General features: G+C 39.1%; 1 protein-coding gene across 2 annotated transcripts; it reads right to left on the reverse strand.

The window, feature by feature from the left end:
- Nucleotides 1–10,984: 10,984 nt before the first annotated feature.
- Nucleotides 10,985–16,010, reverse strand: LOC124552525 (heat shock 70 kDa protein cognate 4). Of its 2 annotated transcripts, none has more exons than XM_047126837.1 (5): nt 15,383–16,010; nt 14,871–15,081; nt 14,435–14,793; nt 11,927–12,685; nt 10,985–11,832 (listed from the first exon to the last, which is right to left on the reverse strand). In XM_047126837.1, the coding sequence occupies exons 2-5, from the start codon at nt 15,076–15,078 to the stop codon at nt 11,194–11,196; spliced, it is 1,965 nt and encodes a 654-aa protein (XP_046982793.1). In that variant the 5' UTR covers nt 15,079–15,081; nt 15,383–16,010; the 3' UTR covers nt 10,985–11,193. The 2 variants fall into 2 exon arrangements, with proteins under 2 accessions (XP_046982793.1, XP_046982792.1); XM_047126836.1 differs by having other exon boundaries at nt 14,429–14,793; nt 15,383–15,543.
- Between the last annotated feature and the right edge of the window lie 2,915 nt (nt 16,011–18,925).

Raw genomic sequence — 18,925 nt, forward strand, 5'->3', positions numbered from 1 at the left:
CGTCTGTTGAGATGTCTCCAGACAGCCAGTGAAAAGTGAGGTGGTGCTCCGTCATGCTGAAACCACATTTCCTGGCAGACATTCAGTGGCACAGCTTCCAAGAACAGGTCCATTGCGTGTCGCAGGAAGACTAAGTATGTGAGACCTGTGAGCTCGGATGGAAGGAGGCACGGTCCAGTCACGTGACCGTCTAGAATACCTGCCCACACGTTAATTCCAAACCTGTCTCAAAATCCTCGAACATACGTGGCACGAGGGTTTTCGTCCACCCAGACGTGCCTATTTCGAGCATTCAGAACACAATCTGTTGCGAACATACATTAATCTGTGAAGAGATCTCGACGTGGGAACAGGGGCACGTCGATGCAACGGTGCAGGAACTGTGTGCAGAAGGCGACGCGTTGTGGAAAGTTTGCTGCATCCGTAGCGTGTACCCTTTGTAAGCGGTACGGATGTAATTGTTGCTCGTGCAGGACATCCGAGACAGTACTGTGACTAACAGCCATTGCACATGCAATTTTTCACGAACTCATTGCCGGACTATCTTCAATGCGACGCAGTACACCTTCTTCAAATTCAGGTGTGCGGTGTCGCTGTGGAGCACCACAGTCCTGCCTCCTCACAGTCAAGGTACCCGTTTCTCGTAGCTGTTGTGTAACTCGGACAAACAGTTTGTGTGACGGTGTGAAAATGTTTGTGATACAGCCGACTAGCAGCTCTTCCGTTACCTGCAGCTTCACCGTACACGAGGAGCACGTCCGTGTATTCCGCAAAAGTCTACTGCACCGTATTTCCTCTATCGGTGATGCACAGGTATTGACTCGGTCTCACAGCAAAGCGGACAATAAGTGACATCTGGTGACCGTTTGACGTAGTACACGTCATCGTGTCTAACCTGTCGCATATCAGGACAGGGAACTCTGAGACGTTTCTCTCGCCCCGAGCAGACGTCGACGAGGTACACATCCGAATTGAAACTGTCGTAGAATGGCTACGGTACGATTCCGGGCACGGGTTCCTATTCAAAACGTTCGGTACTCACTACCCTCTACACGTTCTATAAGTTTGTAACGGGAATTTCCGAACATCCCGTGTGCCACTTGGGGGATAGCAGATGTACTGATAATGATTTCAGAGTCGTACACTAACAGATAGCACAGTGGCATAACTAACAGAACGTCATATGTGTCTGCCCTTTAATAGGAAACTCTCACAGTCAGAAGGCAGGCAAGCACGCCACGGACAAGCACTCGCGCTTCCTACAGCCGACTGAGCGAGTTTGAGAGGGGTCAAACTGTGCCCTTTTAAGTGACGGGATGGTCCTTTTGGAGAATTGCCAAAAAAGTTGGATGTGCTGTGTCAGTTGTGTAACGACACTAATATCAGTGACGTGTGAACATTCTCACACCCACAGGTGAAGTTCTGCACGTCCGAGCAGCACAGATGACCGCCAAGATTGGGGTACGGTAAGGGCAGCGACGGCAGATCGTACAGTTACAACGGCACAGGTGTCGACTCGAACTATCGTGGACCGGCTGTACAGTGGGACTGTGGGCACTTACACTCCTAGGCTGTTTGCCTCTCGTGCCACGACACCGACGTGCACGGCTCGACCGGTGCTGCCAGAGGATCACTCGGAAGACGGAACGGTGCACTGCGGTCTCCGACGTGACGGCAGATTCGGTCGGCACGTGAGTGACGGTCGTTTGTGCGTACGGTGTAGACCCGGTGAGCACTGTCTCGTAGACTGCATTCGTCTCAGACACACTGACACCACCCCGGGCCTCGTGGTCTGGGATGTGATAAGCTACAAATGTCATTCACCTTCGGTGTTTCTAGAGGGAATGCTAACTACGTGCAGAATGTCAGTAGACCCATTCTTTTGCCATTCTTGCAACAGGAAGGTGACGTGTCGTTCCAGCAGTAAAACGCACGCCCACATACTACCCGTGAAACTAAATGTGATCTGCAACGACTTCCTCGGCTAGCACAGTCACCGGACTTTCTCCAGTCGAGCACGTGTGGGATACGGTGGGACGAGAAGCGACTCGTGTGACTTGTCGACAAACGACTCTTACACGACTACGTGGACAGGTCGAGCAGGCGTGGCACGACGTATCCCGAGACAGTATTCGCCATCTGTACGATTGACTGGATGCCAGAATCGGCACACGTATTGCCGCTCGTGGGGGCTACACCGCGTTCCGGTACGGGTGATTCGGCAAGGTCGATACTTGGTACCTCACGACCACTTGTTCTATTGATCTATAAATGTAATTATTTCATATACTCAATATGCACTGTTGTAACAATAAATCTTGAGTGACTTGGAAACTTCTAAAAGTGTGCACTACTTTTTTCCCCGTGGTGTATTACGATGTGTCATTGCTGAAAAGCCCAAGTGAATAGATTGTGGTGGGAAATGATCATAGTGGCAAGCCTAGAGACGAGTATATAAGGTGGGTCACTGATCAAGTATGATGCAGCTAGAGTGAAGAAGACAACCGGATTGAAGAGCTACACCAAAATAGTCTTATGGCCGATGACGGAAACAAAAATGAGATGGTGAAATAATCACTGAAGTTAAATACTGTATATATGTAGATGTAAAACTTTCTGGAAATTTCACATTTAATGTCTCGTGTAGGAAATTAAATACTACATTCTTCAGCATTCATTCATTATCTTCTGTAGATCCAAACATTCAGGAATGTGGAATAAATTGAAGTGTGCATTATCAGAGAAGCTGCTATCGGAGACTGCATCGAGAATTAACTACTTGTGTTTAGTAATTGTTTTCCACAGTCTAAAATTAAAAAAAGAAAAATTAGTGGCAAAGCAACTGTTTTGAATAGAACATGATAATGCAGAACATAAGAGTGTAAAAGAGTGAAGTGGGAAGTTTCACCTCATTGTGTACTCCCAGGAGATGTTTCTATGTCTTAAAGTAGAGGAACCACTCACCATTTAATTGAGTGGTTAGCAGGCACATAGCCAAGACTGAAATTGTCTCTAAGTTTTTGGACAACGTCTTTTGTCGGTCTTTGGAAGAACATTGTCTGAAAATTTGGAGATCATTTCAGATATCTCTCGACCACTCGACACCTCACTGTGCAGTGTGTACTACTTGTACTCCACCTAGGACCTTCCACTATTATACTAAAATTACTTATTCTCCATTTAAAACTAGCTTAGAGCCCGCTGCTTCACTTGCATAGACTGTACGACCTGCAGAGATTTTTTTGTTTTTATTTGACGGATGGGCGATGATGTGTCAGTGACCGAAAAGTGATTCTGGTAACTGGAGTCCAAAGTTTTTGTTAATCATGCCTTTTGCGTTCTTGTGGAGATATTTCCATAGCAACTTTCCTCCCTTAACAAACATTTCTTTATATCTAACCGAGAAGTAAAATACCAATTTTCACAAGTTTAGCTTTAAATTTTTTTTAACATACTGAAATTTTTTCTTAAAATTTTTGTTCCCTGTTGCACTCCCTTAGCCATTGAATTTCTAGAAACACTGAAACTCCTCCCCTTTTTTTATGGTTCCTAACTGAGATGCCAAATACCAGTTGTCATAAATGTAGCCGTAAAAATCCTTTCACCCTTAGTGATTGAATTTCCAAAACTGCTGAAACATGTGTTTTTTATTTTCTGACTGAGAAACCAAATACCAGTTTTCGTAGTACTAGCTTCAAAATTTGCTCAGTAGCAACATTCTTTCAAAAAGCCTTTGCTTCCTATTTCACTCCCTTGGGAATGGAATTTTGGACAATCCCTTCTTAAACAATGCTTACAGTATAAGATCCACAATCTCCCCAAACTTCAAATTTCTCTCCTTAGCAGTTTGGGCTGGGCGATGATGTGTCAGTGAATCAGTCTGACCCTCTTTCACACACTTAGGGGTTGAAGTTCCAAAAACAGTGAAACATGCATTTTTCAATCTCTAACCAAAAAGCCAAGCAATACTTTTCAGAGATTTAGCTTCAAAAATGTTTTTGCAATGAAACATTTTCACAAAATATTTCACCCTCTATTTCACCTTAGGGGTTCAATATCCAAGAACAACGACATGTTTATGTTTAATTTCTAACACAGAAGTCAAATACAAATTTTCATATATTTAGCTTGAAAAATGCTTGCACAATGAAATATTTCCTGCAAAACTTTCATCCCTTCTTTCACCCCCATAGAGGTTGAATTATCAAAAACAGTGAAAAACATTTTTTTTTCTGAGAAGTCAAATTTATATTTTCATAGATCCAGCTTTAAAAATGCCTTAATTCTAAAATATTTTCATAGAAAATCTCATCCCCTATTTCACTCCCTTTTTATATTTGTAACCAAGAAGTCATACACCAGTGTTCATAGATGTAACTTGAAAAATACTGTAGTAATTCTTTAACAATGATATATTTTTGAGAAAAGCTTTCACACATAATTTCACCCCCATAGGGTTAAATTTCCAAAAATGCTGAAACATGTATTTCTTTATTTCTGACCAAGAAACCAAATACAAATTTTCAAGGGTCAAGCTTCAAAACTGCCTTAATAGCAACATTTTTCAAAAAAAAAACTGCATCCCTGGAATTTCGAAAAACCTCTTCTTAAATGACACCTACAGTACGAGATCCACACCACCTCCAAACTTTTCAAGTTTCTACTCTTAGCTGATTGGTCTGGCTGATAATGAGGCACTCAGTCAGGACATTGCCTTTTATACAGAGATATGATGGGTAGAAACATGTTAATACCGCAGCATAAAAAAGATAACTGTCTGAACTTACTCTTTGCAGACATCTTTTGATGCATAAACTTTGTCTTCTGCGGTAACATTTTTGTGAGTATTCCAAGCTGCCTCTACATCTGTCAATTGCCATACAGTTAGTTGGTCTATCATTATGTGTGATTCTTTTAAAGAAGACAAAGTGTTGGTGCTCACTCAGTACTATCTGCAAATTTATAAAATGTCTATACAGCTCTTTTGTCTAGTAACATGCTAGTAAACAAAGTTCTTCAAAAAAATTGTTCTATGTTTGATGAAAAGCAGGACTTAGCAATACAGGCTACAGAGACTTGTTACTTTTAATAAGGGCATTCCATCGAAATTAATTCCTAAATAAACATATGTATAGGAAACACAATCTCAATGGAAGCAGTATGACAGAAATTGCACAATCAATACAGATTGTCCCAGGAAGAATGGCCAATACTGAGAGGTATCACAGGAAGCATTTGAAGCAAGAAAAGTCTAGTAAAAACAGTCTCTAAAATGGATAACATACGAGCACGTCTTCACATTTGATAATGTGGAACAGATCTCTTCAATTGCACGCTCTTTGCTTTCTACATTTTGAGAGGCGGCAGTATGGACTGAGACAAGAAAAAAAACTGTGCAGTAAACACGGATAAGTTGAGAGCTACGAGTATTTGTTCATCTTCACCACTGTTAAACACGTATCTTCTACTGAACAATATCTCATGCCTGGATACTGAACATTCCTCCTGGGACAAACTGTATACTCATTGCAGACTAAATGTTTCTAAGTCTAAAAAATCAAGTGAATGTGAAGAGGAGGAATCAAATTATTGTATGAAGCAGAAAGTTATCAGCTAGCACTGGCCATATAAGTTATCAACATGCAGTGACCATTTTACATGTCTTGGGATTCTTAAACTCACTCAGTCTTCAGTATCTTTCTTTTAAATGATGTTTGTTGCTAGTAAAAAAGAAAAAAAAAATCAGGTGAGCTGAGATTTACATAATAAACACAGTACAAAACATTAATAATATTGTTATGCACATTTGCACACATACTTTTCAAACCACCATAAGGTGCATGGTGGAGATTACCTTGCACCACTGCTGGTCATTCCCCTTTCTGTTCCACTTGCAAATGGAGTGAATGACAAATGACTGTCTATACGCTTCTGTATGAGCCCAAATTTATCTTATGCCATCTTCACAGTCCATACACAAAATGAATGTCAGTGGCAGTAGGATCATTTTGCAGACTATCACATATGACAGTTATCTAAACATTCTCAATAGTGTTTCATGAAAATGATGTCTTCTTTCCTTCAGGGATTACCTTTTTAGTTCAAGGAGCATTTCTGTCACATTCACTTGCACGGTGAGCAAACCTACCAGTATCAAACACACCTCTGAATTTCTTCAATATCTTCAATTAATCGGACCTGGTGCGGATGCCAAAGATTCGATCAGTACCCGAGAATGGGTCACAAGAGTACTCTGTACTCTATACCCTTATACGAGAGCTACACTTTTCCTAGAATTTCCTACGACTGGCAGTATGGGCATACATATGTAAACTTTGCCTCCAGGTCTAGAGTCAAAGTCGGGTCCTAAATTTCGCTCCAAGAATACTATACAGAGGAATACTGGCAAATCACAAAAATTAAATTGAATAATATTGGCTAGCAAATCTATAAATCACCTGACTATCCCTTTTCTAGTCGATGAACTTAACTACAGAAGCAGCAACTTCTTTTCGAAGTTGGGACATTTATGTCATTTACATTATGTTCACATAAATCACACATAGGGCACTGCAAGTTGCTAATAGTTAATTGATAATGCAGTCTGCAATCATAGTTCTGACAGCTATTTATCTTATTACTGTATACCACGGCTCATTACTCATCCGTAAAGGTTGTGTTCTCGAAAGGATCTACTGAACACAAAATGTGGATGAAGATTAGAATATAACATTTAGTATCGATATTTTGTGATAACTTGTTCTTCTTTTTAACACCGACACACAAAACTTTCTACACACACATCCATAATAGGCAAACCACTCTAAATTGCATGCCAGAGGATACTTCAAGTGTACCACACGTTAAGAGTTTCTTCCCGTTCTATCCACAATGAGAGCTTGAGAAGAGCAACTGTTTAAACGACTCATTCTACACTGCAATTAATCTAACCTTGCCTTCATTGTCCGCTGTAGTATATTTCTCACTTAGTATGATTCTTGACACTTTTTCAGTAGGCTTTTAAAGTGTAGTATCTGCTAATCCAGGTTGTTAGTTATTTCCTTGACATTCTCATGTAGCCTAAGTCAAACACAGTTGTGACCATTCATGCTGCCTTCCTTGTATATATTTCCTGTCAGTCATATGGGATATGGTTCCAAAAGACATAAGATGAGGTGTGCAAGTGTTTTGTAAGCAGACTCCTTTGTGGAGTGACTTCATTTTCTTAGTATCCTGTCAACTAGTGTACCTACAATACTTACATCCAGGTCAACTGACTCTGCTTGTTTCTCATTCAGATTGAAGTCATCCGATACAATCTTATGGTATTTTGTTAAGTGCTCAGTTTTATAGTTTCGAACATCTAAAGCAAGTTGTCAACGTTTCCCCCTCTATGAATCTGTGGTGTCACAAGGCTTAGGCCTGTCCCACCCCTCATTAAATTGACCAAGACTTATACGAATAATTGGAAGAATAGTTATTATGTTCTTTAAGTTTGTTTTTGGGTTTTCAGAAATACTGTGGGAAGAAAGTTTGTTTATGTTGCAGATAATGTGGAAGACGTTGCCCAACAATCACCACGAAAGTTTGATGTAGCAGCAAGGAATAAAATGAATGTTGCAAACTACCGCGAGCCGTAGAAGAGCCTCGGCCACAAGGGCGTCGAGCTTCCTAGGTCATTGTTGGACAACGCCAAAGGAAGAGATATTCTGCTTTCTCTTTGTAAACAGATCGATCGAGTCTTGAAAGGCTCACATAAAACGTATAGGCGGGTGATACATTAGGTGGGACCCGATGCCTGTAATACTTCCAGTTATTAAAAAGTTGTTAAATGGCAAACCAATAGTTCATCATTTATATAGATAAAAGTAGTAAAGATATAGGAAAGGAAGATTCGCGGCGTCAGAACGAAAAGTGATACATCGCTCAGCAACGAAGGAGGACATAAACAGCGGGCGTTATGTGGTGAAAACAATCAACTGATAAAATAGTAAGTCTGTAATTAAGCATAAAGCCACGTAACACTGCAAATCTTACCTAGATTTGAGTGGATATTTGTATATCTTTTTTCAGGCAATATTTCTTCAAACATAACTAAAAAATCAACATAAATTCTGAGGTTACTCTTTAATACTACCAGGTCAAAAATATACTACATAAACAGCAAGGATCCCAGCGCACTCGAACTTACTTCTACACCATTCGGTGTTCTCCGAGGTAACATACTGTGTCCTCCCTACCAACCAGTCTTCAATCCAGTCCCACAATTCATTTGATACACCATTTGATCATATTTCCAATAATAAACACTGGTACAGTACTGTATCAGATGCTTTTCAAACTCAAGAAATAATTAATCTACTTGCTTGTTTTGATCCATGGGTTTCAGTATGTGATGTGAGAGTTTTGCATGACCAATGTTTTTGGAATCCGTGCTGGTTGGCATGTTAGAGGTTATTCTGTAGGGCACACCTCATAATGTTTTGAGCTCAGCAAATGTTACAAGATTCTACAACAAATGGATTTCAGGTACAGTGGACTGCAGTTTTATTATTCTTCTGGTAGGTGTGCGTGCTCCCTTTCAAATACTACGCACAGTTTTTTGTTTGAGGGATCTACGTTATTATATGGTTAAAATTGGACTTGCTCAGCTACACATTCCGTATAGAATCTGAAAGCAATTCCATCAAGTTGTAGGCCTTTAAATTATTTTTGTTGTTCCTTAATGGCACTGATATTGATAACTAAATCACTCATCTTTACAGTGGTATGAGAATTAAACTGAGGCAGCATTCCTTTGCCTTCTCTCATGAAGAAACATTTGATAATGGAGTTCAATATTTCTGCTTTTGCTCTATTCTGAATTTGTTTCGAAGTTACCCAGAATTGTCTGGGCACTAATTTTGTCACTTATTTTATGTATGACCAGAATTTCTAACTTTGTGGAAGGTCTTGCAATAAGCTTCTGCTACAGCAGTCATTGAAGGCTTCACGCATTGCCCTCATGCTACAACTGTCCCATGGTCATTGATATTAGTTTCAAGATAGATGGTGTCTTATAAGCTATTACTAAGTAGCTTTTAGAAAGCCTTTCAGGATGTTTGTCACATCTACCACTTACAAAACTGTATCTCATCTGATTGTTAAATGATTCCAGTCTCCACCTAAGTGACAGTATTTTTGGAGAGCGTACAAACGAGCAGGCTGAGGTTCTTTATGTTATCAGTTACATCCGAAAGTGAGTGGTGGTCGATAGGACGACACAATTTTAAGTTCATGATCACCGTTTACACTACACTAAATCTTCCAACAAAGGTACAGAATAATACATTATGTACTTGTGAACTTTCTTAAAGTGCATTTATTTCTCAGAGAACATTAAAAAATATGATTTAATAAAACTTTTAACACCCTCCTAGCACTGGCGGAGAAAAGGGTAATTTCACACCAGATCAACTTGCAATGTCTCATTCATATAGTGTTACACAATAAAGCAGAATTTCAGTATTTGATTTCCACTTCTTTTTCTGTACTTTCTACAACTATTTTGAGAGCATGAAAAATTCCTATCATTACTGTGACTCACATTCTACTATAAGCTATGTGTCATTATTAATGTTTAGGTGAACAAATTTTCAACTAGAAGGGCAAACCACTTCTAGTAAGACCACGTATGTTAAAGCGTTACGATATTCTATTGTTTCAATGTAAATATAACTACACAGACACAGTAGACCCACTATTGTAGCACTTTCAGTTCGATTTTGGGGCAATTTGAGTTGACATCTGATGTAAGCAGCTGCACAAATTACACTTACTGTCTGTAGATTTCTGATGACTGCTTCCAAAACGCTGACCATGTTAATCCAAGTACTTGTTAACTAGCATTGCCCGACACTTCACAACAGAAATTGATTCATATGGGATAGAACACAGTCACTATTTGAACAGATAGTGGCACCTGCAGTTGACTACCTGTCAATTTCTACAAGCTGTGTGCAAGCATAATTGTTGCAATGACTGCAAATGCCAAATTTTAGCATGAAATATGGGCACTTTAACATGTATGTTAAATTATTCAATATAACAAAGCACGTTACTACATTCTTTAAACTGGGTGACAAAAGTTTCCCACAGTGTTGTCATGTTCAGTTCTTTAATACACACAACACAATCTGAACCCATTTCCTACACCGATGGTGGTAGCCTTACATTTGACAAATCTGTCAGTTGCTTACTGGAGCCACACATCTGCAGTGAGCAATATCTTGCTAGTCTATCTGTACATGTAACACGTTTAGGAACTTTTTCCTTGTACTTAGCTTAGAGCTGCTGTGCCAGCAAAAAATATTACCAATAAAGAACCTCAACCGAGGATTGAGATTTCTCTTAAAAACTTACCATTTATAACACTCAAGACTGATTTGAGTCAATTATAAGCCATATTTAACTCTCCCTCAAATGGCACTTTATAGCTGCCTAATGTAAAATTCATGTTAAGTCCTTGCTTGTAAAGGGATCAAAATACCAACCATTCCACAGATCTTTGTCCATACAGTTCTTTAATGTGCATGTTATCAAGTGCATAATTAAAAATCCAAAGTGCCATTGAATTCATACCGTCACCCCCCTCCCCCAGTTGATTAAAACAAGTCTATTCAAGGCCAATGCCTCTGCAGTTATTGCATTGATTGAACATCCACAAAGCCTAAATGGTTGCAAATTTACCTATCTCACCTATTTCAAAGAAAAATACCTTCACATTTTTCACCTATGCATGTTAAAGTTCTTCCCTCTTTGAATAAATACATGTTTAACTTAAACATTTCTACTACCTCTCATGAACACATTTTTAACTTTCACTTTACATAATACACAACATTATAAAGAGTGTTCATGTTTTCCATCACAGTTGTCTGAAAAACTGTACCAAACCAATTCTAAGTATATGGTCAAGGTTTCATTTGTAAAAATGAAAATTGCATTTTCTTCTGAACAGCTCTTTAATTAAAGCCAAACAACAATTTACATGGATTTGAAATGGAAAACATTTGTAACGAAACAAGATTTTTGAGCTATATTGAAGTTCTGTCTGTAACATGTTGCTGCACACTTCAAGTTAACAAAAAATCTTGAAGCTTGAACTGAAAACTGCACTGGACTGGACAGATTAACCTTTTGACACTTTCACATTTAGTCAACCTCTTCAATAGTTGGCCCAGCACCACCAGCTCCTGCACCACCAGCAGCAGCTCCACCAGCACCTGGGAATCCACCAGGGAAACCACCAGGCATTCCTCCAGGAGCTCCTCCTGCACCCTGGTACAATTTGGTGATGATGGGATTGCAGATCTGCTCGAGTTCCTTCTGCTTCTCCTCAAATTCTTCCTTCTCAGCCAGCTGGTTGGCATCGAGCCAACGGATAACTTCATTGCACTTGTCCAAGATAGTTTGCTTGTCTGAGTCTGAGATCTTGTCTTTCAACTTTTCGTCTTCCACAGTAGACTTCATGTTGAAGCAGTAAGACTCGAGTCCATTTTTCGCTGCAATAGTTGCCTTCTGCTTCTCGTCTTCAGCGCGGTAACGTTCAGCTTCATTGACCATGCGCTCTATTTCTTCCTTGCTCAAACGGCCCTTGTCATTTGTAATTGTGATTTTGTTCTCCTTGCCAGTTGATTTCTCCACAGCAGTTACATTCAAGATACCATTAGCATCAATATCGAAAGTGACTTCAATTTGAGGCACACCTCGTGGGGCAGGTGGAATTCCTGTCAATTCGAATTTACCCAGAAGATTGTTGTCCTTTGTCATGGCACGCTCACCTTCATACACCTGAAACAATGAATCAGGTAAGTCACAAATTCAAGGTAATTTTTACAATAAGTATGATTAAACAAATATTCAAAAGATTTTTCTATATTCTTACCTGAATGAGCACACCAGGTTGGTTGTCCGAATATGTTGTGAATGTCTGGGTTTGCTTTGTTGGGATGGTGGTATTTCGTTTGATAAGAGTTGTCATCACACCACCTGCAGTCTCTATACCAAGTGATAGTGGTGTAACATCGAGCAGTAGCAAGTCCTGCACTTCTTCAGACTTGTCACCTGCCAATATTGCTGCTTGTACAGCTGCTCCATATGCAACTGCCTCATCTGGGTTAATTGATTTGTTCAGTTCTTTGCCATTGAAGAAGTCTTGAAGCAACTTTTGTACTTTTGGAATACGAGTTGACCCACCAACCAACACGATGTCATGAATTTGAGCCTTGTCCATCTTCGCATCACGGAGTGCTTTCTCCACAGGTTCCATAGTTGACCTGAACAAGTCAGCATTGAGCTCTTCAAACCTTGCTCTTGTTATAGATGTATAAAAGTCAATACCCTCGTAGAGGGAATCTATTTCAATGCTGGCTTGAGTTGATGAAGATAGTGTACGTTTTGCTCTTTCACAGGCAGTTCTCAACCTACGCAGTGCTCTTTTGTTGGTAGTAAGGTCTTTTTTGTACTTCCTCTTAAATTCTTGCACAAAATGGTTAACCATGCGGTTATCAAAGTCTTCACCTCCTAAATGAGTGTCTCCTGCTGTGGCTTTCACTTCAAAAATACCATCTTCAATTGTCAGAATTGACACATCAAATGTACCACCACCCAAGTCAAAGATTAGCACATTTCTTTCACCATGACCCTGTGGAAAGGAAAGACCAACAGTTTAAGAGACATTTGCTTAACTATTGTAACAGTTAATATTAGTTATTTCATCTCAATCAATACTGAAATCTATCTCTATGGGAATTATTACAAGTACTTTTCTTGGGAATCAGAAAATATGAACTATGGCTGCACTGCTGTTCTGTATACAGCAGTGCATATGCTAGAAATACTGCACGTACAGAGGATTCGGTAGTATGAAGTGTAGGTTATGTTTGAAGGTGGTAATTGAGTTGGTAAAGCAAAGAAATAGTAAAGGTAGTAAGTAGATGCATAGTACTGCCTAATATTTTTTTAGGTTTACATCATAATACATTTGTAACACTATATGGCAAGTTTAGGGCTGTTAAGTAAAACTTTTTAAACAGAAACAGTTGTATTAGCAGGTTCCAGTTTTGTTAGCAAAGTTATTAAACTATTTTCAACAATAGTTTAAATTTGAGTGGGGTAGCCCTATAGGAAAGTAACAAGAGGTAATGGTGTTTTTAAGTGGAATCCTGAACATAAAATATTCATTTTAACACTGAACATGATCAAGATTAGCTGGAAAGTTCAAAATGTATAAGGAACTCTGTAGAATTCTTTACTAATGTTTTCCCAAAATTTTGAACTATAGAACAGTCTTGTTACTTAAAACTAGACTAGTTTGGTAGCATCAGCTGCACACACCACTATGACTTCCTTTCAGTTTAACTTTACAGCAGTTAAAGGCAGTGAGTATATGTATGTATGTATGTAGTACTATTACACTTTGGAATTTAAAAAATATTCCCATTTATAACAAATTTAAATTGTAGGTTAAAAGTGCACAGTAGAGGGTTATGACATTACATTTCCCATATGAAGTCTAGCTCTTGAGAATTCCCATTTTCCATAAGAATTGCTCCCTTATGTTCAGTAGATGTGTGAACAATTGCCTTGACCATACCAAACAGTAAATAAACCATTGGTTGCTTATTGCAGTGGCAACAATTTTCAGAATAGAAAACTGTTCACTTATGCAATAGGAAGAAGACAGTTTAAAGTTCACTACAAAAACAAATTTCTGGCCACCTTAATTATCCTATAATAGGAGAGGGGGTGGAGGATAGTGATCTTTCATCCATAATAAAACTATTGGTTATTTGGCAGTTTCAGGTACTTCTTGGAACCAATCTTTTTCTGTAATATGGACTCTGGTTCTATGAACATTCAGCATATTTTTAACAATTCTCTTAATTAAGCCATGATACTTTTCTCCAGAATGATTGCAATCTTGCTTCAAATGTTTAAAATAAGCCTATTTAGAATACAGATTAGTTGGTATTTTGTAGCTTTTGTAGCTAAGTGATGAAGTAGGGTAGTGGCCAAATTTTTTAGAAGTTTTTGTTAATAAAAAAAAACACTTGAAATGGGATTGTTTGAAATGCACTGGCATTTCACTATGGTAGATGGTATGACATTTTTGTTGTAAGATATCTTACGAAGCACGGTCTTTCCAATGTAACAGTAGGGCGATAGTATTTCAGCAATTCAAGTTAGGATGGCTAAATTTTAAACTTTCACTGCCTTCGATAAAAGGTGAAGCTACTTGAATATAAGTACGGAAAAAATGGGTGTGATGGGGGTGGTTAAATTAGTTTCCAGTTTAAGATTACAGGTAAGGGGGAAAAAACCTTAAACTTCAAACTTAGTCACAACCATGCTTACTGTTAATAGAAGTTAGAAAGCGATTACTTACACTTACCTTCTTATCGAGACCATAGGCAATTGCAGCCGCTGTTGGTTCATTAATAATTCGCAGCACATTAAGTCCCGCAATGGCTCCCGCATCCTTGGTGGCTTGCCTTTGCGAATCATTGAAGTAGGCAGGAACCGTAATCACAGCATTGCTGACATTTTTCCCAAGGTACGCCTCTGCAGTTTCCTTCATTTTTGTCAGGACCATTGAGCTAACCTCCTCAGGGAAGAAAGTCTTCGTTTCGCCTTTGTACTGAACCTGAATCTTTGGTTTGCCACCATCATTTATGACTTTGAAAGGCCAGTGCTTCATATCGCTTTGTACAGCCTGGTCGTCGAAACGGCGCCCAATAAGACGCTTTGCATCTGAAACAAACACCATTTTTAACAAATTTCAAAAGCAAACGAAAATACACTTGACAAATAAGGATCTATCTACTTACCAAAAATAGTGTTACTTGGGTTCATGGCCACCTGATTTTTAGCAGCATCGCCAATGAGTCGCTCCGTGTCCGTAAATGCGACGTAGCTAGGTGTTGTACGATTCCCTTGATCATTGGCGATGATTTCCACTTTCCCATGCTGGAACACTCCAACACAGGAGTAGGTGGTACCTAGATCAATTCCCACTGCAGGTGCTTTTACAGCCATTTTCTGAAATAATGAGAACAATTAACGTCTAGTTCAATTAAAGGTTTAGGTATTTTTACTCACTTTTAGAACAGTTCGCAAGTACTAACGTTAATTAAACAATGTTTTAAAGCTTTCACGTTTAGGAGAAGTGATTACGAAACCATCCTAAATGGTGCACAACTGAACACCATAACTATTCTGGAGATTACGTAAGCTTCTCCATTAGATACTAGCTAATAACATATAAAGAACTAAAACCAAATTTCATATACAATAAAATCTATCTACAACATACGCTAGAAAGTATGAAGAAAAATCTTACCTTTCGTTAGCGTATATTGCAGGCACAACTTCAATAAATAACACACGTGCACTCTCTCCGCTGTTCTGATTCCAAATCGGCGCAGGGTTCCTCTGCTGTCGGTTTTATTGACTGCTTTTGCACCAAGTTCCAGAACCTTCTCCGAGAATCCACCAATGACGTGACGACTGCTCAGAGTAGCGCGCGGAGGTCGCGTGCACGTGGTTTACATGTTGTTGCGCAGAAGTAAAATAGTTACCACCAACAACTGAACGCCAGTAAATCCTAACAACGAATATATGTCACAAAATACTTCAGTTTACCGTCATTCACGTTTTTCAAACTTGACACTACGTTTTAAGCATTCCAAAAATTATGTCTTAAATTCTAAAATTTCACCGCAATGGCGGCAAAGCTGTAAACTGGGTGTTGGTAGATGGCGCAGGAATATTCTGGAGGTTTCCTGCATCAACGAGGATCGATAGCCGCCGCGAAGTTTCTTTGAAGGAATAGGTCATATATGGGCGGGGTGGGGGTCCTGGATAAGTTGCTCGATGTCGTCGTTGAAAGAAAATAAAGGGATAAATAAATATGTTGCAAAGTATATTCTGCCTGCTTTCAGTCATTGAAGTGTATAATTAAGTTAAGAAATAGTTTTGTAAGTAAAGTTCTGTATATATTTTACGAAAAGGAGGTAAAATGCATGTAAGCCGTTATACCATTTATTAGATAGCTTTGTACTTAATAGTAATAGATTTAGTTGAGTCGTGGCAATGTAAAGTCACAATGCCGAAACAGAAGTTCCGTAAACGCTGAGATAAAATTACAGTAAAAACGTTAAATCTTGTTATAGAGCATGGTATTTGTGGATTCGGAGAACGTTAGTAATAAGTTTGTGTTACAATCAGTATGAATCGCCCTGATATCGTAACAGTTGAAGCATGACGTGAACACGGATCAATATAAGGAAAGTTACGGCAAGGTCGCAGTAATCACAAGTGACGTAGATTAGAACCTAGCTGACTCATCGCAATGAGTTGATGAAACGTGTTAAGCGTACAGCGTCACCCGCTAATCCCAAATATTAAGAATAAAAAAATGTACTACTGGAAGGAAGCGTTATTTTACATAAATTCAATAATCTGAACAGTAATACAACGGAAACTTGGCAGTAACTGATGCCTAGTAAAGGATATAACCAAAGCGAGCTGTGCATCACATCCTGATTACAGCTCTCGTTTTCTCTGTCAGGAAATTAATTCTAATCCACTAGCCCATTATAACGTGCAAAGGGAGATATCATTTCTTGGGGTATTAAGTTTTATTAGACTGTATTAATAGTAACTTGGATACGCGGTAAACGGTTTGCGACAACTATTTGTGATTTGTGCTGCTTAACTTCCAGGTCGTAATAAGTGCTTAACTCTTACACGGGCGTTGCATCGGTTAATGTGGAAGTTTGTACTTTGTTTCGCTTTTACAGCCGTAAAAGAGATAACAGAATACTGATTCTGGCTAGGTATGAATGTTACCGCCCACATTCTGACTTCTTTAAAGGTTATAGGAACAAGGTGCCGACAGAAAATGTAATTGTCGAAAATTTGTAAATATAAAACATTATGTGAAAGTAAGTGTGGTGTTACTTAAACACTAACGTTAGCGTATATGATGTAAACGGTTTAAAACGTAGTACCTGTATACCAATACCGCGACTGTGTGTTAACAATACTATTTAGTTTCGTGTTCCATGGGTTTGCACGATATATGTTTCATATCGAACGAGTCATTTTACATTCACTTCCCAAATTTCAGTACAAGCTGAACATTTATAAGTTTCTTTTTAGTCGCGTGTACCTACTCCCTGTTCAGTAGTGACCCTGAAACGTGAAATAGTCCTATAAGCGGTCATAAAGTTTCTAGTTTTTACATGTTGCACGTGCACGTATTCATTGATTTTTAGACGTCATATAAACCATATACAATTGATGACATCTACTATCGTATATTACACCTGTAAGGAATGAGGAAACTGCTTGCTTTCCGAAGCATGTCTGCCCCCCACGTTATACGAAGTTGGATGAATCGCCTTGGTTCTCCATGCTACAAGGCATCTTGTTCCTTATTCTGTTATTTACATCAAAAGTGTAATGCTTTATTTATGCCGCCAGAGCTGCTCGTACCAAGGCTGAATTAGACCACTGCCTATGGTTATGTGTGCCAATGTCAACGGGTTTGCTGTTCCATTTAGGTCATCGTATTTACTGTGGCGATATGTTTAATAATACAGCGTTCAGTTGATTGTATTTTCACATTGCCACACTAATTTTATTTCCTTGCGTGCCCCTTAGATAACTTTTTCTTGCGAACAATACTTAGTGTGGCGGAAAATAATAATAATAATAATAATAATCCGCAGCACCGTCACTGAGTGCCGTACCAGTATTCTATAATACAAATGCCCAAGAAAACCTGTTTGTTTTATAAAGTGCGTGGCAGATGATAAGTCTGACAGTGACGGTACCATGGAACAGCATTATCACATTAGCCCCTTTTCGCCAAGCAACATGGGGAATTTTTGTGGTTTGTAATACATTAGCCGTTATGGGTTGCTTGTGTGTGGCTAAGACTTGTTCGCCATCCATGAATAACACCAGCTTCTTAAAGCACATTTTAGAGCTCCTAAAGCAACTTACTTCTGCCACATTTGTACTTAGAATCAGTGTAACTTTAGGGGAGAGACGAATCAGCAAATTAACATATTTTCATTCAGTAATGTCATACGAAATAATGATTGTGGTGACAGCCTTAAGAAAGATCTTAATTGCTCAAAAACATGCTGTATGAATGTGGTGCTTGCCCACAATCCTCTAGTAGACATCTGTTTGAGTTGGGCTTTTTTACTACTACTCCACAGTATATTTATTCCCTCTTGAAATTTTTGTCAATAATCCGCTGCAGTTCAAAATGAACAATGATGTGCATAATTGCAATTCCAGAAGAATAAATGACATTCATTACTCCACATTAAGGTTGTACTTAACACAAAAATGGGTGTACAATGCTGCAACTAAAATGTTTGCTGACTTATCTTGTGATATAAAATGACAGTACCAAAGTAATATTTGAAAACAAACTGAAAAGTTCTTCCTTGACAACTCCTTCCACCTTATCGGTGAGTGGAGGGGATGGCAGGCTTTCGTGCTCCCCCCTTCATCCCGTCTGGATTGGCTTCAACTGGGCTTGGTGGTTCACACTGGCCATCTACCTTCCCACTCCTTTCCTCATGGGGTCTGTTATATCCTGAGCATCTCGCTTGTCTCCTGAGTTCTTTCATGCCCCTGTCATTAGTCAGTTCCTTTCCCTCACCTCGTCTTCTTGCCTTTTCCTTCCTTCCCTGTCAATAGTTTTTATCATTCTATGGATGTTGTAGTTCCTCCTTTTAATGTGGGATTTTATCGGTTTTAGTTAATCTCAGGTCAGAGTGACTGATGACCACGTAGTTTGGTCCCTTCTCCAACCAACCAATCTTCCTTGACAACTCCTATTTTATAAAAGAATTTCTAT

This window comes from Schistocerca americana, chromosome 10, assembly GCF_021461395.2.
Source record: "Schistocerca americana isolate TAMUIC-IGC-003095 chromosome 10, iqSchAmer2.1, whole genome shotgun sequence".
Classification (NCBI taxonomy): domain Eukaryota; kingdom Metazoa; phylum Arthropoda; class Insecta; order Orthoptera; family Acrididae; genus Schistocerca; species Schistocerca americana.

Coding starts and splice junctions, on each gene's coding strand:
- LOC124552525 (XM_047126836.1), bottom strand. CDS start 15,078: ATGGCTGTAAAAGCACCTGCAGTGGGAATTGATCTAGGTACCACCTAC. Junction 14,794..14,870: donor CCCAAGTAACACTATTTTTG/GTAAGTAGATAG, acceptor TGTTTGTTTCAG/ATGCAAAGCGTCTTATTGGG. Junction 11,833..11,926: donor AACCTGGTGTGCTCATTCAG/GTAAGAATATAG, acceptor TCATTGTTTCAG/GTGTATGAAGGTGAGCGTGC.